Here is a 23,203-nt window from a genome sequence, read left to right on the forward strand (position 1 = left end):
GTTACATACTCGGAGGTTTTCCAAGCTCTGTCTTGTAGGGTTGCCAACTTTCTAATTGCAGAAAACTGAATACCCTGGCCCCGCCCCCTGCCGCACCCCTTCTCCAAGGCCCTGCCGCCCGCTCACTCCATCCCTCCTCCCTCCATCGCTTACTTTCCCCCACTCTCGCTCATTTGTTCATTTTCACTGGGCTGGGGCAGGGAATGGGGTGCGGTAGGGGGTGAGAACTCCAGCTGAGGTGTGGGCTCTGAGGTGGGGCCGGTGATGAAGGGTTTGGGGTTAAAGAAGGGGGCTCCAGGCTGGGGCCAAGAGGTTCAGAGTACAGGAGGGAGCTCAGAGCTGGGGCAGAGGGTTGGGATGCAGGAGGGGATGCAGGGTGCGGGCTCCAGGTGGCTCTGACCTCAGGTGGCCCCGGCATTTCTTGGGAACTGAGGAAGACCGCATGGCTCCCAGGAAGTGGTGGCATGCGCCTCCGGCTTCTAGGTGGAGTGGCGGCCAGGTGGGCTCTGCATGCTGCTCCCGCCCACATGCACTGAACGCCACCCGGAGGCGCTGTCCCAAGCTCCGGCTCCACAGCTCCCATTGGCTGCAGCCACGGCATTCCTGGCCAATGGGAGCTGTGGAGCTGATGCTCTGGGTGGTGCCTCCACGTAGAGCCCCTCTGACTGCCCCTCTGCCTAGGAGCCGGAAGGACATGCTGCCATTTCCTGGGAGCCATGGAGAGCTGCTGGGCACAGAGCCTGCCTGCCCACATTAGGCCAACCAGACTTTTAGCGGCCCGGTCAGCTGTGCTGACTGGAGCTGTCAGGGTCTGTTTTCAACTGGGTGTTCCAGTCAAAAACCGGATGCCTGGCAACCCTATCATTTTGTCTAGAACAAAACCATTCAGAGAGTCTCGTAGGCTAGGGAAGTAGAGCCTGAGCCCAGGCTGCCTCCCGATGAAGGATTAGCCAGGGGTGGAGAAGGAGAGCCCAGGCAGGAGGGGGTCTGGCAGTAAGCCCCAGGTAGTGGGAGGTCTGACTGTCCCCTTTATCCCCTCCATCCCACCTCCCAGGTGTGCCCAGCTCTTCTGCAAGAGCTTCAGCCACCAGGGGCTGACAACTGGAGCTCTTCCAAAAAAAAAAAAAAAGGGGGGGGGTGGCAGCACAAAACTTGTGCCTCCCTTGACACATTCCCATGCCTCCCTTGGAAGATGCGCCCCATAGTTTGAGAACAGCTGTACTAGAGCCTCTTAGAGGAATAACTGTAGCTGATATATGTAGGGCTACTACTTATAGTAGTATACATACTTTCAATAGCCAAAGCCATTACACTTTAGTTCAGGAATCTCAGTTTGGGAAGGCTGTGTTGCATTCTCTATTTAATTAGACTTGCAGTACTCTGCTCCATCTATTACTTATTGCTTGGGAACACATGTAAACAAGCATTCAAAATGGGAAGTAAAGTTACTTTTAGTAACTGGAGTTCTTAGAGACGAATTGTTTACATGTGTTGCATAACCCACTCTCCTTTTCCCCACTACTGTGCAGACCAATAGCCTGGAGTTGATAGTGGTGCTGGGACTGAGGATGGTTTATATCACATAGGGAGAGGGCCTCAAGGTCATCGGGGAGCAGGTGTGACCAACAGATACTGCTGGCTAAAGCCTTCCAATCTCCAGTGCATGGGGCATATGCATACAACTAGAAGTGGAACACATGTAAACACCACATCTTGAATAGCTCTAGTTACTAAAGGTAAATAACTTTCCTTTTCAATTTTATTTTTCTTTCTTGCCTATGGATGTTGTACTTCATTTCTGGGAGATTTTTGATGGGCGTTCTTAAAGAGACCATATGAACAGGATTACAGCACAGCTTTTTGAATTGTATTCATAATTTTTTAAAATTTTGAATAGAGTAGATTTTTTTAAAAATAGCATTTAAGATTCCTGAGGATATTCCTTAGCAGTTGGTAGCAATTTTTGTAACATTATAGATCAAAAGTTCAGTCTAAATTATAAGATAGTGTTGTTGAAAGTATAAATCTCTCTTCGCCATTGCCACTTAATTTTAAAGATTGCATTTATTTTTTTTAACTATCCAATTTTTTAAATTTAATCAAATTCCATTGTTAATTTATTTTAAAAATTTAATATATTATTATATGTCAGACTTTGGGAGACTTAGAATTCTAAAGGGACCAGAATGTAATGTTAGTCAATTTTTTAAAATTTATTAGAATTTAGCTAATTTACCCTAATGACTGGGAGGTCTATTGTGAATTACTGAATTTTGTAAATGAGCAAAAAGTAAAAAACAAAACAATAACAAAATCAGATTATAAAGTATCATTAATTTTGGCAAAGTATAAGATGGGGGACAGGGACTTCGGTTCTATCACAGTTCTTGAGTTAACTATATCAAAGGACAAGTCACATTATTTTTTTATCTCTCTCTCTCTCTCTCTCTCTCTCCATCTATAAAATTGTAAATATAAAAATGCTAGTTGTTACTATTCGTATTCTGCTAGTAATTTTAATGTACATTTTTATTGTTTAATACTTACACTGGGCACTGTGCTGTGCAATTCAGAAAAATAGAATAATCCCTTCCTTTAATGCGCTTTCAAAAGTGAAGTTTTAGTAATATGAAATCCCAGCATCAGTTTTTTGTTCAGATTATAAATTTGTGCAATAGTTCATCTCTATAAAACCAGCATATCATTTTAATGTGGAATCATTAGCATTTAGACAAAATCTATATCTATTAGTCCACTGTTATTTAAAGCTTTGTTTACTATTAAACACAATCTTTTTTGCCCATGAGAACTCCTTTTAGTGACATCCTAGTTTTGATTCATAGCAAAGTCTACATAAATCTTCCTTCTTTTTATAACTGTGCGTCATAAATTCTTAAATACAGCACAGGCAAAGAAACTGTAAACAGTTTGAGAAGGACGAAAAGTAGTGTGATGTGCTTATGCTTTCCCAAGAGATCTTAGAGTAACAAGCAGGTTATATTTAAATATCACTGTGTACAGTGTTAAAATATTGACAATTTGTTTGTAGCATTCAGTAACTGTTTAAATCATAGTTTCACTAATCTGCCTGCATAAACTGCTGATTTAATTTATTTTAGCACCATTAGCATGGTTAAGTTTGTTATGGAGATGCCAGCTGTGGCTTGATAAGAATATTGAGTTGAGTTTTGCACTTAAAGTAGGGATTTTTAACCCCTTTGTTATATAGGAAGAATACATCATATCCTTCCTAAAATTACACCTCTTTGAGTATAGAATTTTCTGAGAATTTATAAGTGAATCTGTTAATTAGTCTAGGAATGGTTAAGAAACAGGCCTTAAAATCTAACACCAGGTGCTATTTTTTTTAAATTTGGACTCAGATTCTCTTAATAACAGAAAAATGCACAGGTATGCTCGAGCCATGTCAACAACCTGTGGCATTCCTGCACAATGTACACATTCTGGATATTTGCAAAGCCGCCACATGGGCCTCAGGCCATACCTTTGCCAAGCACTATGCCAATACACACGACCCCAGGGCGGATGCCACAGTAGGTCTTACTGTCCTTTCTGCTGCTACCATCCACATAACTCCAAAGTCCCCCCAACCATAGTGGGTACTGCTCTACATTCACCTTGAGTGGAGCACCCACAGAGACAGCACTTGAAGAAGAAGAGAAGGTTACTCACCTTGTGCAGTAATTGATGTTCTTCGAGATGTGTGTCCATGTCTATGCTCCACTACCCACCCTCCTCCCCTCTACTTTGGAGCTCAAAAAAAGAGGACTCTACGGTAGAGAAGGAACTGAGGAGGTCATGCTGTGCGCGCACTGAACAGACACCACCGATGCCACGAGATAGCAGCTGCGCATGCGTAGCCTGGCTAGGCACTGCTACTGAAGATGTCTAATCAACGGCGCTGGGACGCACCATCACCTAGAAAAGGAGTACTTGTGGCACCTTAGAGACTAACAAATTTATCTGAGCATAAGCTTTCGTGAGCTACAGCTCACTTCATCGGATGCATGCTGAATTGGAATTAATTTGCAAACTGGATACAATTAACGTAGGCTTGAATAGAGACTGGGAATGGATGAGTCATTACACAAAGTAAAACTATTTCCCCATGTTATTTCTCCCCCCACCCCCCACTGTTCCTGAGATATTCTTGTTAACTGCTGGAAATAGCCTACCTTGCTTGTCACCATGAAAGATTTCCCCTCCTCCCCCCCCCCCCCGCTGCTGGTGATGGCTTATCTTAAGTGATCACTCTCCTTACAGTGTGTATGATAAACCCATTGTTTCATGTTCTCTGTGTGTGTATATCAATCTCCCTTCTGTTTTTTCCACCAAATGCATCCGATGAAGTGAGCTGTAGCTCACGAAAGCTTATGCTCAAATAAATTTGTTAATCTCTAAGGTGCCACAAGTACTCCTTTTCTTTTTGCGAATACAGACTAACACGACTGCTACTCTGAAACCATCACCTAGAGTGCAGCACCCACAGGGACACACATCTCAAAGAACCTCAGTTACTGCACAAGGTGAGTAACCTTCTCTTATGAAAGCATATCAACTAAGTGGTTGTTATTTAAAAAACATAATTTAGGGGAAAAAAGTTAATTTAGTAAAATGAAAATACAATCCTGTTTTCCTATTCATTGCTCAGCAGAAGCAATGGGGAGGGAGAGGGAAACCACATTTATTTCTAATCCCCAATAGCCTATTTGTAAGAAGTAAGAATCCTTATTTGTTTTAACTAAATAAGTGATATTAATTCATATTCAACAGAAATATACATAATGTAAATTTTGCATTCAGTAATATGAAAAAATGAAATGCTCAGTGAATTTATTTTTATATCTTATACAGGGAAATACTATTTCAAATACTACACTGTACTGTTGTTTGCTTCAATGCAAAGGATTTTTTGAGAACACTGCTTCATGTTTATGGTGATGATATTAACTGGAAACAAGGTAAGATGTTTTGTGCCTAATTATGCCATCTTTGCATTGGCAAAACTGCCATTGAAATCAGTGTATAATTGATAATAAATATACTTTATTAAAACAATTATACAGTGACATTAATAGTTTTACATGTAATTTTAAAGACAGAATCATATCAGAACTGACCCGTACCTACTCTTTCTGGACCGGGGCTCAGAGACTTTTGCGTTGCTCTGCCCAGATCATGGGCCAGAACTGTAACTGTTTGCTGCTCTGTCCTGACTGCAGGCAGGAGTCAGAGACTGGTTGGTGCTTCGCTCTGCTTGAGGATCTGGGGCCAAGAGACTCATTTGATGCTCTGCCTGGACTGCAGGCCAGAGTCATAGGCTGTGCAGTGCTCTGCTAATTCCCTGACAGTGAGCGGCCTCCCACTGACCCAGAGTGGGAGGGACTACTGCTAATGCACTACACAACTGTAAATCTCTGACTGCCAGAGGCTGGGAGGGGAAGATAGGGGTGGATCTCTCCAAAATTGTCCTGTTCTGTATATTCCTTTTGAAGTTCTGGTATCTGCCATTGTTAGAGACAGGATACTGGGCTATATGGACCATTGGTCTGACCCAGTATGGCAGTTCTTATCATTTTGGAAGTCTCCAGGGTTCTTCGAGTAGAGTCCTGATAGGTGCTCCACTGTAGGTGTGTCTGCATTCCTGCACTGCTGATCGGAGAATTTTGGTAATAGTATCCATTCCATTTGCGCATGCGCTGCTCCTCACCTGCCACAAAACTAGCCAACGTGCCTGGGCGAGTCCTCCTCAGTGCCTTTTCAACCATCCCTGGTTAGAGATGGAGCTGGAGCTGTTCGTTCACAGATTAACTCTTTTAGAATTGCTAATTTTTATCTTCCCTTGAAGCCCTTTTTCTTTCCCAACTTTGTTTGCATTTTATTTTGGCCTTACCTTAAAAAACAAACAAACAGTCTTCTGCCAACACCCTGGACAAGGGTATGCCCGGCTCCCCGGGCTTCAAAAAGTGCCTCAGTTGCAAGGAATCTATCCCAGTGACTGACGGACACTCGCAGTGTGTTCACTGCCTGGGAGAGAAACACATTCCACAGAAGTGTTTCTTGTGTCAGTGACTGAAGCTCATATCCAGGAAAGAGAACTGAGACTCAAACTTCTACTCATGGAGTCAGGCCTTCAAACTCTGGAGTCCTGGCAGGAGCCGTCACTGCAACCCTCTCCTTTGAAGGGAGGTGAGAGACACCTGCGAGACCAGGTGAGACACCTGCGAACCACTCACATAAGGCCTCTAAGAAAAGGTTTGCGAGGCCGCATAGTGAGCCCCAATCAAGCCCAAAACAGTCTCAGGCTCGATCAGTATCATTGGTACCAACGGCACCAAAGCCATCTAAATCTGGTACCATGGGCATGGTGGTACAGAGTTGACAAAGCAAGTCGGGCTTCTTAAAGACCCAATGGGCACAAGCAAAGAAGCACCAGTACTATGGGGGCATGAAAAACATAGGCGTGCACAGCATAAAGGTGGACAGTCTCAGCCACAAATTCCCACATGACCACAAGTGGGAAATAGATTCAGTGTTCCTCCATGACATAGTCCAACAATGGGGTACGCCAACAGTAGACCTGTTAGCTACTTACAAGAACAAGAAATGTCCACAGTACTGCTCTAGAGTGGGGATCGGACGACGCTCCATGAGAGATGCTCTCCTCCTTTTCTGAGACAAGGGTCTTCTTTACACCTTTCTCCCATTCTTTCTAATACTGAAAGTCCTGTTGAAAGTGAAAAGAGAAAAAACAAACATCATATTGATTTCTCCCACTTGACCCAGACAGAAATGGTACCCTTACCTGACACAGTTGACACTGTGCACCTATGACTCTTCCAGTCATTCCTTACCTGCTATCCATCCCAACCTGTGGATTCTTTGACTCAAAGCCTGCCTCCTTCATGGTTAGAGCACATAGAGATATCTTGCTCTGAGGAGGTACAGGTAATTATTACACATTAGGAAAGGAGGTACTCATTGGACCTACAAACAAAAGGAAAAGATTTCAAATCTGGTGTCGGCCTAAAGACGTCACCCCAAATGCAGCCACCCTACCAGTAGTCCTGTACTACCTGTTGACTCTCAAGAAATCGGGTCTCTCTCTATTAGCTTGCTAAAGGTTCACCTAGCAGCAATTGAAACCTTCCACTAGCAGGTAGAAGGGTACTCAATCTTTTTCTATCCAATTACAAAGAGGTTTCTCAAAGGCATAGCAGACCTCCCAGTCCTCAATGGGTCTCAACCTAGTGTTAAAAGGACTGACTAGACTTCCATTTGAACCCATGGCCACTTGTTCATTAACTCACCTTTCAATGAAGACAGCGTTCCTGATCACCATTACTCAGCAAGAAGGATAGGGGAGATAGCAGCTCTACTGGCGCATCCCCCATTCACTGTGTTCTTCTCTGACAAAGTCACTCTTAGACCACATCCGAAGTTCATTCCCAAGGTGACGTCTACATTTCATATAAATCAGCTTATTTGGCTTCCAACCTTTTATCCCAGACCTCATCAGGACAATAGGGAAGGCATCCTCCATACGCTAGATGTAAGGAGAGCCTTGGCCTTCTGTTTGGACAGACAAGAGCTTTCAGAAAGTCTCTGAGACTCTTCCTCTCCATTGCAGATAGGTTAAAAGATACAGTGATTTCAGCTCAAAGACTCTTCAAATGGGTCTCAAACTGTATTAAGCTCTGTTACCAGATGCGTAATGTAACACTCCTGTCTTCAATATGCATGCATTCTATGAGATTGGTTTCCTCTTCCATCACCTTCTCCAAGGATATCAGAAATCTGCAGAGCAGCTACCTGAGCATCTTGCACGTACCTTTGCAGAACATTATGCCATCTTGGGGGACTCGGCTGCAGATGCCAGATTTAGCGCCATGGAGTCAGCATCTATAACAGTCTCGACTCTGAAGCCCCAGTCACTAGTGGTGGGCACTTCTTGGGAGTCACCTACAGTGGAGAACCCATAGGGACACTACTCAAAGAACCCATAGGGACACTACTCACCTTTGTGCAGTAACAATGGTTCATCGAAATGTGTCTCTCTAGGGGTGCTCCACGACCCACCCTCTTCCTATCTACTCAGAGTTCTTGTCATTAACTCTGTGGTAGAGAAGGAATCGAGGAGGGTTTGCCTGTGCATGCTGGCTAACCTCATGGTAGGCGAGGAACAGCGCAGGCGGAATGGACAGTGATACCAAAGCTTTCCGATCAGCAGCACAAGGATGCAGACACATCTACAGTGGAGCACCCATAGGGTCACACATCTCAAAGAACCATCATTACTGCACAAGGTGAGTGACTTCTTTCCCTAGGTTCTTTGTTCCCTTTTCCTTTGTTCTTCTATGATTGGAAAATCTATGGATTCATGGAAAACTCTCCTCATATGTTTTAGTCTCTAAGCGTAGGAATCCAGTTAATATGGCTTCTTTAGCGAAAGGATAACCTGTAATTGTGCTTCTTGGAAAATATCTTCTGACCAGATTCTTACTCATCCACCTGTATCCCCTCACTATTCAGGAGGAGGCAATATTTTTCAAAAGCTGATTCTTTTTTTCTGATGGACTCCTCCTACCTTATAAATATTCGTTGACTGTTAGTTACACTTAGAATTTAGGGATAACTCCACTTCCTTCTCTTGAAGAAACTACAGTAGAATGATCCAGGGAGTACTGAGGCATTGGTAATTGGTCTCAGAATAGAGCTAAACTACCTGGGCTTCAAAAACCCCAACTCTTTGAGATTTAGGGGGTTCCGACCTTTTTTGCACTAGGGAGTGGAACTAGAAGAGTAAGAATCCGGTAAAACAATACAGTCAGACAAGTAGTATTACAAGTAAATAATTGTCCCTTCACTGTAGAAACTCAACTTTGAACTACTGGTATCACCCAGTTTATTCCTCTAATTTAAATTCTCTACCTTTTAAAAACATCTCTTCCCAGGCACTCAGCAAAAGTATGAGTCATAGAGTATTGACTGTAATTTAGATCTTAGTTTTATTGTCATAGGAATGTGTCTACAAAAAAGATGGGAAAGTGCTACTTTACAAAACCTTTTTTGTAGTCTTTTGCTATAATGTAAATAAATTTGAAATATTCTTCGAGTGCTTTCTTATGTCCATTCCGTGTTAGGTGTGTGCACTGTTGCTGGCGATTTTTCCCTCAGTGGTATCCATTGGGCTGGCTCTAGCACCCTCTGTTGCTGCGTGCTTATGCACTGGTAAAAGGGGCACCACCGGCCACAAACATTCTCAGTTCCTTCTTACCGCCCATGACAGTTGCTTGAATGACCCTTCTTGCTTTGGCAAGGCTTCTCCCCAGTGGTTTTTGGATTATAACTCTTAGTTTATCATTGTTTAGAGTATATAGTTATTGTGATTAATGTTAGTGTACATAGTTACTGTAAATAGTTCCTATCATCAAGGGACATGTCTCTGTCCCTGGGTTTCAAACTTTGTGCCTCCTGTGGCAAACCTATGCCCGTGAGCAATCTGCACTCCAGCTGGTTGTAGTGCTTGGGGGAAACTCATGTGAAGGACAAGTGCCAGATCTGTCGGGGCTTCAGACCCCATACTAAAAAAGACAGACACATCAGATTGATGACTATCATCATGGAAGCTCCCCTCACACCTGCCTCAGAGCTGAGCTGCTCTGATTTGGCACCGAGCACTTCGTTGTTAGTGCAGAGTGCTCCTCCAGAACCAAGCTCTTCATGGTACAATTTGACATCTCTGGTGCTAAGGAAAAAGCACAAAAAATAGCGCCCCACAGAGGGCGCTCACTGTTGCAAAAGAAGGACAAGTGGGGGGAGGGGGAAAGGAATTATGGTGAGACCTGTGCCACGCTTCCACTCCTGGCTCCATGATGGCACCATCAACTACACCCAGAGCATTGAGTCCAGTGTGGTATCCTCCGCTCACACCCGGAAGCCATTGTGGCACCAGCAATCTGACTGTCCCATCAACAGGGATTTACTATCTCTCCCGGTCTCCCTGCCCAACTCTGATTGATTACTGGGAGGAGCAAGGAGCATCGAGCTCCTTCCCAGTACTGGGCCCTCCAGCACTCTCTAGAGGCAAGCTGTCCCTGACCCCGATGTCCCAACCATCTCTAGTCTGCCACAGGTCCCTGGACCCCCAGCACCACATGGAGGCAGAGGCAGGTACCACTGTGCCGAGGTCTCTGAGAGAGGACTTCTCTTCCAAGTCTGAAAGGGAACCCTGTGTGCAACCTCAGGGTCACCGCCAGTACCCAGTCAACATGCCACTGGACTTTGGTATTGGTCCCCCAGATGGCACCTGGCTAGCTGGTCGCTGACTGATACAGTGGCCTTACTGAACCCCTGGGGCTTTCCCCTCATACCGGTCTTCCCTTCCATTGCCTCTCCTACTCAGATTTCCAAGAGACAGGCTTCTGCTTCTTCCTGCCCAGCACCAGACCCTGACTTCTACAACCAAAAGTTCCTTTACTGAGCCCCTCTCTGCTTCCTCATCATACCCCACTCACAGTGGTTGTTGGTCAGTGAGGACCTAGGACCCAGGGCATCTGTGTGAGTTCACTTCCCATCTGGGGAAGAAGGCACCTTGCTCCGTCATCTGAGCACTTGGTCTGGCTGCCGCCTTGCCGGCCTTGCCACTCCTCTCCACTGGCCTCCTCGCCAGCTGCTGTTCCTCTCACCAGTCACCTTCTGATACCTGCCTCTCTGCTGTGACCTCTGTAAGTCAGTCTCTTGAGAGTCCTCCCAACCCTTAGTGACTTTCGGCTCTTAGTGAGCAATTAACATAACAAAAGGCTCCTAATGGAGCCTATTTAGCTCTATCTTTGAACTATGAGGAGGAACAGGTTAAACCAGACTGGGGAGAGTAGTCCACACCTCCTGGCTGGGACACCTGTCTCCACTTTCACAGGGGTCTGACATCTGAGCCCTTGGCTTAGTGAAGTCCTTTCAGCTGAAGGTGACATCCTCATTTAGGACAGGTTAAGCACAGTTCTTCAAGTGCTATCCCTGTGGGTGCTCCACTTCAGGTGTTGGTGCATCCCAGCACTGCTGATCAGAGATTTTTGGTAGCAGTGCCTGGTTGGGATGCGCATGTGCAGTAGCTGTCTCGTGGTGTCATTGGCGCTTCATCTAGCACTCGTGCGGCCCGACCCTCTCAGTTCCTTCTCAACTATCCTCGGCTGCAGACGGCGCTCCAACGGTAGTGTCAGTAAATAACCTACAAGATACGTTTACTCATCCCCTTTACTCATACAGTAAAGAGAACAACATTGAGAACAACATTTCACTGCCCCTGCATTCAGTACTAAAGTGATTTGTAACCCAACACCAGCCAAAGTTGATCACTTTGAGCAACACAACTCTATCTGCTGGATATCTAGGCAGAATAGGTGTGATCATGTAAATACAGTTTGCTCCTGAAGTCTCTCCCCCTTTCCAACTAGCTGTTTGGAGAGTTCATTCAGACCTTGCTTACACTTATACCCCCCGATTGTGTCAGCAGCCAATGAGAGAGACAGGCAGGGCCAGCTGAGCACTACCCCCAAACAAAAAGATGCCAAGAAACTGGGTCTTTTTGGAAGAAAGGTTTATTCGATGGGTAGCCTCCAACTACGTATCTCTAACCAGCAAGCTTTGCTGAGGAGATGCAACTATAATCTGTGGGACTCCTTGGGTAAATTTAAGGACTCCCTGCCTCAAAATTAAAGGCAGAAATTCATTGCCCTCTTGGAGGGTAAGAATGGGCTGGGACCTCTCTCCAGGCAGCTCTGGATGCAGCCGACTTGGAAGCCAGGATAATGGACTCCAGAAGTGATGTTCTTGACTCCTGTCCTTGAGACTTCCTCACAAAGTCCAACCATCCAGGGCCACTTCGTTGAATGTTCCTCTTTATTCCTGGAGCAGATGGACACAAGACTTCACAGCCTGAAGGACTCAAGGGCCATCCTCCAGTCTTTAGGCCTTTATGCTCCGACGGCTTACAGAAAGTTATTCAGGCCCAGCAGCCTCCTCATTCTCAGCATCAGATGTTATCAACTGTGCCAACCACTCCTGTCCACCTCAATCTCCCAGCCAGGGTCTCGGAGGTACTCTGAAGGGCCCAAGCGGACCTTTTGAAGGTGTGCCGTCACTGCTTCAGATCCAACTTCCCTTTTATTTTTGGACTGTCTGTCCCATTTCAGCCTAGTGTGGTCCTACACAACCTTGGACCATTGGGTACTAAGTACAGTGACAGTCAGCTATACCCTTAAGTTTTTGTCTACCCTCCCTACTACCCACCATCCCTGTCCCTCTTCAGGGACCCTTCTCATGAGCAATACTTCGTCCCCAATACTAAGGGGTGCAATCCCCCTTACGAATGGGGCCATGGAGGAGGTTCTGCAAGACTTGAGAGGGAAGGGGTTTTACTCCCAATATTTCCTTATCCCAAAGGCCAGGAAGGGCCTCCAGCCCATCCTGGACCTGCATTGCCTCAACAGATATCTCAAGAAACTGGGCTTCTGCATGGTCTCCCTGGCCTCTATCATTCCCACTCTGGATCCAGAGGACTGGTACGGCACCCTCGACTTAAAGGACACATATTTTCACATTTCTATCTTCCATGGCCACAGAAGATTTCTTAGATTTATTGTGAATCAACACCACTACCAATTCACTGCCCTACCATTCAGCCTCTCTGCATCCCCTTGTGTTTTCATGAAGTATATGGCAGTAGTAGTGGCCTTGCTCAGACGGCACGGCATCCAGGTCTACCCATAACTCAATGACTGGCTGATCAAGGTTCAGTCGGAGGCTCAAGTACAGAACAGCATCAGCACTGTCCAAGCCACCTGCAGAGCACAGGGTCTGCTGATTAAACAAAAGCCAACTCTTGTCCCAGTTCAGAGAATTTATTAGGATTTATTAAGGCAGTGCTTGACTCGACCTAAGCCATGGCCTTCCTGCCGGAGACCCGATTCCAGACCATATTGGACCTGATATCCAATGTCATGCTCCACCCAATTATGACAGCTTGGATTTGCCTCAAGCTACTGGGGCACATGGCTGCAAATACTTACATGATTCAGCATGCAAGATTGTGCCTCAGACCCCTTCAGATGTGACTAGCTTCAATGTTCCCCCTGAGTAGACAACACTTGGACTCAGTGCTAACAATTCCTCCCCTGGTCCTTGCCTCCCTGGACTGGTGGAAAGAGTCAAGATTAGAAATGATGGGGGTGCCCTTTGTTCCTCCACAACCATCAGTGTCTTTGGTCTCAAATGCATCAGACCTAGAGTGCGGAGCCCACCTCAATAACTTCAGAACTCGGCCTTTGGACCCAAGAACTCTCCCTGCACATAAATGTCAGGGAGTTCAGGGCGATTCACTTAGTATTCCAAATGTTCCTTCCCCAGATCTCAGGCGAGGTGGTACAAGTCCTGACAAACAATACTACAGCCATGTTCTATATCAACAAGCTGGGAGGGGCTCTGTCCTTGACCCTGTGTGGACATGAGCCAGCACCCACGAAGAAAAATTAGCAGGTGCTTAGCACCCACTGGCAGCCAAGCTATCCTCCCGCCTCCTCACTCCTGCCCATTGGCAACCCTCACCGATCAACTCCTTCCCCTTCCTCCCAATGTCTCCTGAACACTGTGAAACAACTGTTCAGCGGCATGCAGGAGGCGCTGGAAGGGAGGGGGAGGAGTGGGGATGGGGCGCACTCAGGGGAGTGGGTGGGAAGAGGCTGGACAGGGATGGAGCAGGGGCGGGGTCTGGAGCTGAGTTGGGGTTGAACACCCTGGGGTAAATTAGAAGCTGGCGCCTGTGGTCTGAAATCAAGGCCCTTATGTTGGAACTACCTTACTCAGTGTTCTTCAAGGACAAGGTCCAACTGTACCCCCAACCGGCCTTCCTGCAAAAGGTGGTGTCACAATTCCATAGCAACCAGGCCAACTCTTCGTAGCGATAGAAGAAAGGAGGAGAGGGCTACCTGTGTCAGCCCAGAGGATCTCGTCCTGGATAACTGCCTGTATTCAGGCTTGCTACAAGCAGGCAAATGTCCTGCCTTCAGGCATCTTAACCGCTCACTCCACAAAAGCTCGGACTTTGTCAGCAGCATTCCTCGCACAGGTCCCAGTCCAGGACATGAGCAAGGCCACAACCTGGTCATCGGTACGTACCTTCATATCTCACTATGCCATCACTCAACAGGCCAGAGACGATGCCAGATTAAAGAGAGTGATGTTGCAGTCAACATGTCCATGAACTCTGAGCCTGTCTCTGGGGTACTACTTGTGAGTCACCTAACGTGGAATGGACATGAGCAAGCACTCGAAGAAGAAGAAAAGGTTACTAACCTTTTGTAACTGTTGTTCTTTGAGATGTGTTGCTCATGTCCATTCTGTGACTCTCCCTCCCACCCCTCTGTTGGAGTAAACCGGCAAGAAAGAACTGAGAGGTTGCGTGGCTGGCGGGGTATCTTGTACCTGCGCATAAGCGCGGCAGCAAAGGGCACTAGTTGGCCCGACAGATACCACTGAGGGAAAAATCTCTGGCAATGGTGCATGCTGTGCGCACACATCTAATGTGGAATGGATGTGAGCAACACATCTCGAAGAACAACGGTCACTAAAGGTCAGTAACCGTTTTTTATTAAATCAGAAATGAATGATTAAAATAGTTTTTTATTTTTGTAGTGGCTGATTGTGTTGTGTTAGATCCAAGGATTGCTGCATGGCTGATAAACCCCAGTGACACTGTCCCCTCTTTTGAATATTTGATACATAAGCATTTTGAAAAGCCTGTCTCAGAGAGAACAGTGAATATGAATGCAGATTCCTTGAGAAATACATTGGTAAGTAGTTTTTAGAGACTCATAGTCAGATAAACCAAACAGTGAAATAGTAAAGATATTTAGATACTTTGTAAGGTACAAGAGAGAAAAATATACCAGAAAAATACATGCAGGATTTTCTTCTGAGAGCAAAGGGTTATCTTGGTTAGCAATATATGCCAGATAATTGGTACAGAATAATCAGGGCTTGTTGTAGTCTGTGGGCCAATGGAACCAATGGAACCAAATTCCCTATGAGTAGCTCCTAAATCCTGCAGCACAAATCCTAAATTCCATGGCAATGTTAATTAATGTTATAAACATGAAATCTCCTTTGTTCTCTTCCTCCCACTCCCTGGCTGCAAGCTGGACTCCAACTCTCACTCCCAGCATCTCCAATGCCTTGCTGCCTCGTTGCATGGAATAGTGCAGGGTGCATGCATCATAATCTAATTAATTCTTCTTTGTTAGGTAAATTGAAAAGAGAGATGCATTTGCAGGCAGAGTGCTGGTAGGGTGACAAAATACAAAATGTTGAGCACTTGGCTGCAGCAAAATGGTGAATTCCATGCCAGAAATGCTGAATTTCATGGCATCTTGGGAAAATGTCAAATTACAAAGCCATGGAATCATGGGGAACTTTATGTACAACTACACAACATGCACACAGAAAATCTGTGAATTTGTCACAGTCAGTATGATAGAAATTTTGTTTAGTTGCTGCTCTGATGACTGGGAGATTGCTGAGCAATGTTTGGTTGCCGAGTTGATGGCATTTGTTGTGAATTCTCATTTAACAGAGTGAGAAGGCTGCCATCTTCCACTCTGGAAGAAATATATGGCATGAGGCAATGGTAATTGCCATTCCAAAGCTTGGAAAGCCCCCGATGAAGTGGGAAGCTATAGGCCAATTTCTCTACTATATACGACCTATAAACTTCTTGAACATATCATCCTCAAAAGAATACGCCCTTTTGCTGAGCCAATTATCTCTGTCAAACAGGCAGGCTTCTGGCAAAAACTTAGTTGTTGTGACCAAGTTCTGGCACTCACAACTCATATTGAGGCTGGCTATCAAAAAACCCCCTAAAGACTGGTGCAGTATTTGTTGTCCTGTCATCTGCGTATGATACTGTATGGCTTAAGGGCCTGATGCTGAAACTTGCTAAAATTATACCTTGCTACCAAACACTTCACCTGCTGTGGACCATGCTGAGTAACAGACGCCTGTGGGTGTACCTAGGTAATAAGACCAGCTCACCCCGTAACATAGACAAAGGACTACCATAAGGCTCTGTACTTGCACCAACCCTTTTTTTATATATACATAAATGACATACCTCCAACTAAATCACGAAAATTTGGATATGCAGATGATCTTGCCATGACAATCCAAGGTAGCTGTAAAGATAAAAATGAGAGCCAACATAATCCTGAAACTAGCAGGTACAACCTGGAGTGCATCAGCATCAGTGTTGTGAATATCTGCAGTAGCACTTGTATATTGTGCACCAGTATGGAGCAGATGCAGCCACACATGACTTGTGGATATGCAGCTAAATACAGTGATGCAGTGCATCACGGGAACCCTTAAGTCGACTCCAATACCATGGCTACCTGTTCTGTCTAACATTGCTCCCCTGCAGATATGCTGAACTGCCACAACATTCCGCAAAGCTCAGTGAATCTGGGAAACAAATGTCGTCTTATTCACCGAGACCTTGACGCTCTCCCACCCCCCGCAATGTGTTAAGTCCCGCAAGGCTTTCTGGGAACATTTGTTTAGCCTCATGCAATCAGCTATGATCAGGAGGAGGCTTGGAAAGTAGATTGGGCTAAACAAGACTTAAAAAATAAGCACCATGTGCCAGATCCCACACAGAAGGTTCCTGGGTTTGACCTTCCACACTCATCTTGGTCTACTCTGAACTGAATTTGAACCAACCATGGTAGATGCAGATATCTAATGCACAAATGGAAAATCAAGGGCTCCCCGATGAGCGAGTGTGGTTCCCCACGACAGACCGTCAAACATATCACTACCTACTACCCAATTTATAAATATGAAGGAGGCATTACTGCAATAAATTCTGCTATTACAGATGTAGTCTTTTGGCTCTATCAACTTCAGGTGAAATTGTAGTTGCTGTTCTACACTAGTCATATGAAAGAAGAAGAATAGAAATGTTTTGTCTATTTAATGAAGCTTTTTAAAAAAATAGAATTCTTAATTGTTAGCCCTGCTGCAATAGAAATGTTCCACAGAAATCATCATTCTGCTGGCAAAACTTTTTCATGAACAATGTTATGTAGCCAAGGGTTTAGGGTCATATTTTAGGCCACAACAGTGTAGTCTGGGCAAAAATTTGAGACCCAGTTTGGAGAGACAAGGCTTCACAGGATGTGTTAATTATTCTGGGAGTTTAGAGAGTTAGGGAGAACTATTCAGATCTCAATCTGTGTCCAGTAGTCTAAATGAAGTGTTACTTTTGATATCACTAAAACAGTTTTGTCTCTTGTATACCCTATAAGAATGCTTTAAAAAATTCCAAAACATCTAGCTTATCTGAGGAATTTTATTGACTGATGCTGTAGAAATTCTTCACTGAAATTAATGGAACATTTAGATTGAATGTGCAGTAATAGACATGTCTTGAAGTTCTTATTAGGTATCCTAAAGCACTCATGTTTAAAAAGTATATTCTTGCCCTGCAAGGTGCATGCAATACTCAGACATAATGGGAGTTTTCCTCTACTTCCTCCCATTTATTGTGTAGCTGTTTTGTTGCCTTCTGAGGGTTTCCACCTTCTGGCTACTACATTACTTACTCTTCTTTGTCTTCTGTGCCAATCCCTTCCCTTGCTTGTGACTGCTTCTGTACTACATCATTCTATGTGAACCACAGCTGCATTTCACTCTCCATCCCATGGCGCACACAGAAGGGAATGAAGCGGTGTAGCATAAGCAAAGGGAGGAATGAAATAATCAAGTAGTGTGTCATAGGAGGAAAAAGTGGGCAGGTTAGTAAAAGATAGAGGAACCTAGCAAGTAGACAAGAGAACATCCAGGAAGAAGGGCAATAAGAAATTGGGGGAGTATGGTGAGTTAATAATATGGAGAGAACACTGGGCATGGGAATGGGATGTACAGAATGAGAATATCATTTAAGAAAGAGAGCGGAGTATGAGAAAAGAGAAGAAAATGGAAAATACTCCCAGGAAGGGGGAAAGAGAAAGGGGCAAGGGATTCTACTCTTTCCACAAAAAGAAGAAAAATGTTAAAATTTTAGTGAAAAATATAGAGAGACGGAGAGAGAAGACAGAGTAGAGCCAAGCAAGAGAAGGAAATAAGAAATTAAAAAATTTAAAAAGGTAAATGAGATAAGTACATCTTGTTGCATTTCCCACAGCTCTCTTATTTTGGTGATTAGGAGTAGGAAGTGATAATAGATTGTTAATTTTACCCTACCCTACCTAATTTTATTTAACCTTAACTTTAGTCTAGTCAAGCACTCAACAGAAGGGAAACATTTTACAACCAACTAGATTAACTGAGAAGATTTTTCATAAATTCCATGCCAGAGTGGCAAGTAATTTTCTCCTCTTCACCCAAGGCCACTCACAAGGCCTCTCAAAATTGAAAGCTCTACAACATAATCTGATGATCAGCACTATTGGGTTTAATGGAAAAGAACTGTATAGATTGCCGAATTAAAAAAATTGGACACTTCTGCAAGAGATGAGGTGACAACAGTTATCTTGAGCTACTTTTCATGGTTAAAAACTTTTTGTCTGTGAAGGCTCATTCACAGAATGAAAATCTTCATTTTAAGGAGGAAAGATCAGTTTAGTTAAAAAAAAAAAATAAAAATAAAGGATGATGCTGTAGAAGAGATGAAAGACACTAAGGCTGTCAAAAAGAAAAGGAGTAATTGTGGCACCTTAGAGACTAACAAATTTATTAGAGCATAAGCTTTCATGAGCTACAGCTCACTTCATCAGATGCATTTGGTGGAAAAAACAGAGGGAAGATTGATATACACACACAGAGAACATGAAACAATGGGTTTATCATACACACTGTAAGGAGAGTGATCACTTAAGATAAGCCATCACCAGCAGCAGGGTGGGGAAAGGAGGAAAACCTTTCATGGTGACAAGCAAGGTAGGCTATTTCCAGCAGTTAACAAGAATATCTGAGGAACAGAGGGGGGTGGGGTGGGGGGGAGAAATAACATGGGGAAATAGTTTTACTTTGTATAATGACTCATCCATTTCCAGTCTCTATTCAAGCCTAAATTAATTGTATCCAGTTTGCAAATTAATTCCAATTCAGCAGTCTCTCGTTGGAGTCTGTTTTTGAAGCTTTTTTATTGAAGGATAGCCACTCTTAGGTCTGTGATCGAGTGACCAGAGAGATTGAAGTGTTCTCCAACTGGTTTTTGAATGTTATAATTCTTGACGTCTGATTTGTGTCCATTCATTCTTTTACGTAGAGACTGTCCAGTTTGACCAATGTACATGGCAGAGGGGCATTGCTGGCACATGATGGCATATATCACATTGGTAGATGCGCAGGTGAACGAGCCTCTGATAGTGTGGCTGATGTGATTAGGCCCTATGATGGTGTCCCCTGAATAGATATGTGGACAGAGTTGGCAACGGGCTTTGTTGCAAGGATAGGTTCCTGGATTAGTGGTTCTGTTGTGTGGTGTGTGGTTGCTGGTGAGTATTTGCTTCAGATTGGGGGACTGTCTGTAAGCAAGGACTGGCCTGTCTCCCAAGATCTGTGAGAGTGAATAAAGACTAAGGCTGTCTTTACACTTGGAGCTAGGAGTGTGATTCCCAGCTCATGTAAACATACTCATGCTAGCTCTGCCTCAAGCTAATGTGCTAAAAATAGTGTAGATACAGTAGGATGGGCCGTGTTGAGTGGCTGCATGGGCTAGCCTCCTTGAATATGTACCTACCAGTTCCAGGTGTATTTGTACTCGGGGAGGCTAGCCAATGCAGAAACTACAGAACCCAAACCACCAAAAAAGAAAACCAACCTTCTCTTGGTGGCCTCTGACTCAGATGATGAAAATGAACATGCCTCAGTCTGCACTGCTTTGGATTGTTATCGAGCAGAACCCATCATCAGCATGGAAGCATGTCCTCTGGAATAGTGGCTGAAGCATGAAGGGCATATGAATGCTTAGCATACCTGGCACATAAATACCTTGCAATGCTGGCTACAAAAGTGCCATGTGAACGAACGCCTGTTCTCACTTTCAGGTGACATTATAAATAAGAAGCAGGTAGCATTATCTCCCGTAAATGTAAATCAAACTTGTTTGTTTTAGCGATTGGCTGAACAGGAAGCAGGACTGAGTGGATTGCTAGATTCTAAAGTTTTACGTTGCTTTATTTTTGAGTGCAGTTATGTAAAAAAGATTCTACATTTGTAAGTTGCACTTGCATGATAGAGATTGCACTACAGTACTTGTATGAGGTAAATTGAAAAATACTATTTCTTTTATCTTCTTTACAGTGCAAATATTTATAATAATAATAATATAAAGTGAGCACTGTACATTTCATATTCGGAGTTGTAATGGAAATCAATATGATTGCATGGCTATTGAGAGGGAAGCATAAGCAGTCATTTTATCCTCCAAGATAGTCGGAACTCTGCTGGTCTCCAGACAGACTTCAGCACTAAAGGCCTACTCCTCCATATGGGCCTGATTAAACTCCTGGAGATAAACAGAAATCCCAAATACCCTGGAATTCCAGCTATTCTGGATTTTCTTCAGGACAGTATAGACAAGGGACTACAGCCCAGCACCATAGTGAGTCATGTCTGACACAGGCTTCTTAACTGAAAATTTGCAAGTCTCATGATTTCTCAGAGCTGTCAGATTGTCTAAACCTGCCATCAGGCCAGTCTTTCCTAAGTGGAATTTACCATTGGCACTAAAAGCCCTTAGCACCCATCCGTTTGAACCATTAACAGTTATGCCTTTGTTTTTTATCTATCAAAACATGCTTCTTGGTCACGATTATGTTAGCTTCACAAGTCTGAGTTTCAGAGTAGCAGCCGTGTTAGTCTGTATTCACAAAAAGAAAAGGAGTACTTGTGGCACCTTAGAGACTAACAAATTTATTAGAGCATAAGCTTTCGTGAGCTACAGCATCCGATGAAGTGAGCTGTAGCTCACGAAAGCTTATGCTCTAATAAATTTGTTAGTTTCTAAGGTGCCACAAGTACTCCTTTTCTTTTTGCAAGTCTGAGTTGGCAGCTCTATCCATACAGAAACACACTGTTCCATGGTGACAGGTTGGTTCTAAGGACTCCAGAAACTTTCTTACCAAAGGTGAGATTTCTCTTTCCATACCACACAGGAAGAGATCCTCCCATTATTCTGTCCAAAGCCCCAGCATCCTACAGAAAAGCTGTAGCATATTCTGGATGTATGTAAAGCACTTAAGAACTACTTCAAGTGCAATGAATTGATGAGAAGATCAAGCTCCTTGTTTGTATCCTTTCACCCAAAGTGCCAAAGCCTTTTGGCATTCTACCAGTCACTGGCCAGATGGATGAAGTTATGTGTAATGGAGACACATGGCATCAAGTTCACCTATTCCTGAAGACCTCTGAGATCTCTAGCAATATCATGGGCAGAAAGGATGTATGCCTCAACTGAGGAAATCCGAAGGTCTCCAACCTGATCTTCTGTCAACAGCTTTATCAAACATTGTAAGATGTATTTTCTGTCCTCTGCAGAGGCCTCTTTTGGAATGAAGGTTCTGCATGTGGTGATACAAAAATAACTTGCAATGTACTTTCAAACAGAGAGTTCTCTATTTCAGTCTGGTTTTTTTTGGTCCTTTCTTATAATTCATTGCTCATTACTTCCCAAGCATTGTATAATTGAGATGCTGGGCTACAGAATGTCGTACCTTACCTGATGATCTCCTATTTGCTAGTAGCATCTCCCACAATTCTACTGTCCCTGATGAGATTCCAGTAGCCAAAGGACAACATTTATTTTATGTCTACAATTTGTGGGCCAGATAGTGAACTACGTACAGTAGGCTGACTGGCACTATTGTTACTAATCATATTGTAAGAGTTTCTACATAGCTTCGGAATGACTCTTCTGGTGTGCAGCTGGAGAAGGGAGCATAGCCAGTATGAGCTATGCTACAACTCTGAACTGCCTTCATTTTTTCAGAGAGGAGGGGAACAGCCCAAAGTCACAGAATTGTGGCAGATACTGCTAGCAGAATGGAAATGATCATGTAAAAAACTTTCCATTGGGTAGACATGATGGTAGAACTTTTGAAAAGGGACTGCTCATTGCAACAAAGATAAGTCTATTCGTGGGACTTCAGGCTGGGGACTTGCTGTATATCTAACTGCATCGCAACAGAGTGGGGAGAACACTCCCATGGACTAAAACAAGAAGTAAGGCATGGAAGAGGAGCATGGCTCTGTCCCATAATACTCTCGATAACCCAGTTAACACTATCATGATTACTTTACTAGAAGAACTTTAACTCTAGTATCAAAAGCCCATTGTTACAATATTATCTCTTAAAAGTAAGTACACCTCTTCAATCTTCATGCTTAGATTGTGTTCCCAGGTGCAGTATGTAAAATAAGGAATACATTAAGTTCTAAATATTCCAGATCATTACTTCCCCAGGAGCTCTTGAAATGTGATTATCAGTGGCCTAAGAATATTACTAGATATGCAAGAGTTAGCATCAGTAGATGCACAAGGAAAAATGCTTTCATGTTGGTTAGTCCCTTAGTATTGAAGTAATAATCTTACCAGTTTTATATTAGTAATTGAGTATTCTTGATTTATTTTTTTTAAATGAGCACCAGAACTTGGTTCTAAACTTGAAGATACTTTACAGTATAATGATGGATCTGGCTGATGAATTGCAGGTAAGATTTTCATAGCAAAATATACCAAAAAATTGTACCTACATAGTGATATGGTGAATGAAAAAAAAATTGTGATTTACCTTTAATAGTAACTTTAAAAAGTAAACTTTAAAAGTAAAGTCAGAGTCTATATATGGAAAAAGACAAGAAGGCCTCATATGTTAAATATTATTAGACACTGAATCCACCAGTGGTGCTGTTTTCAGTAACAGAGGCACTCCCATGATTTAGGGCCATGTGTGCTAAGTGGGGTTCACACAGATATTGAAGCAGTGAGAGCTAATGAAGGCTGTTTCCAAATCATAGTGTGTATCTACACTGCAGTTGCCTCCCACCTGGTTAAACAGACTAGCATTAGTTCTGTTTGAGATAGCGCGCTTAAAATAGCAGTGAGGAGGTTGTGGCATGGGTGGTG

The 23,203-nt window shown here is 43.8% G+C and overlaps 1 protein-coding gene across 1 annotated transcript in view; it reads left to right on the forward strand.

Moving 5' to 3' along the window:
- POLN (DNA polymerase nu) overlaps nt 1-23,203 on the forward strand; it is a 212,055-nt gene that overhangs the window by 34,104 nt on the left and 154,748 nt on the right. Inside the window, exons 6-8 of the mRNA XM_043513854.1 lie at nt 4,876-4,982; nt 14,710-14,867; nt 22,720-22,788. Of these exons, the coding sequence (XP_043369789.1) occupies nt 4,876-4,982; nt 14,710-14,867; nt 22,720-22,788 (334 nt within the window). The remainder of the gene's footprint in view (nt 1-4,875; nt 4,983-14,709; nt 14,868-22,719; nt 22,789-23,203) is intronic.

The sequence above is a fragment of the Dermochelys coriacea genome, chromosome 4 (assembly GCF_009764565.3).
Source record: "Dermochelys coriacea isolate rDerCor1 chromosome 4, rDerCor1.pri.v4, whole genome shotgun sequence".
NCBI classification, from domain to species: Eukaryota; Metazoa; Chordata; order Testudines; family Dermochelyidae; genus Dermochelys; species Dermochelys coriacea.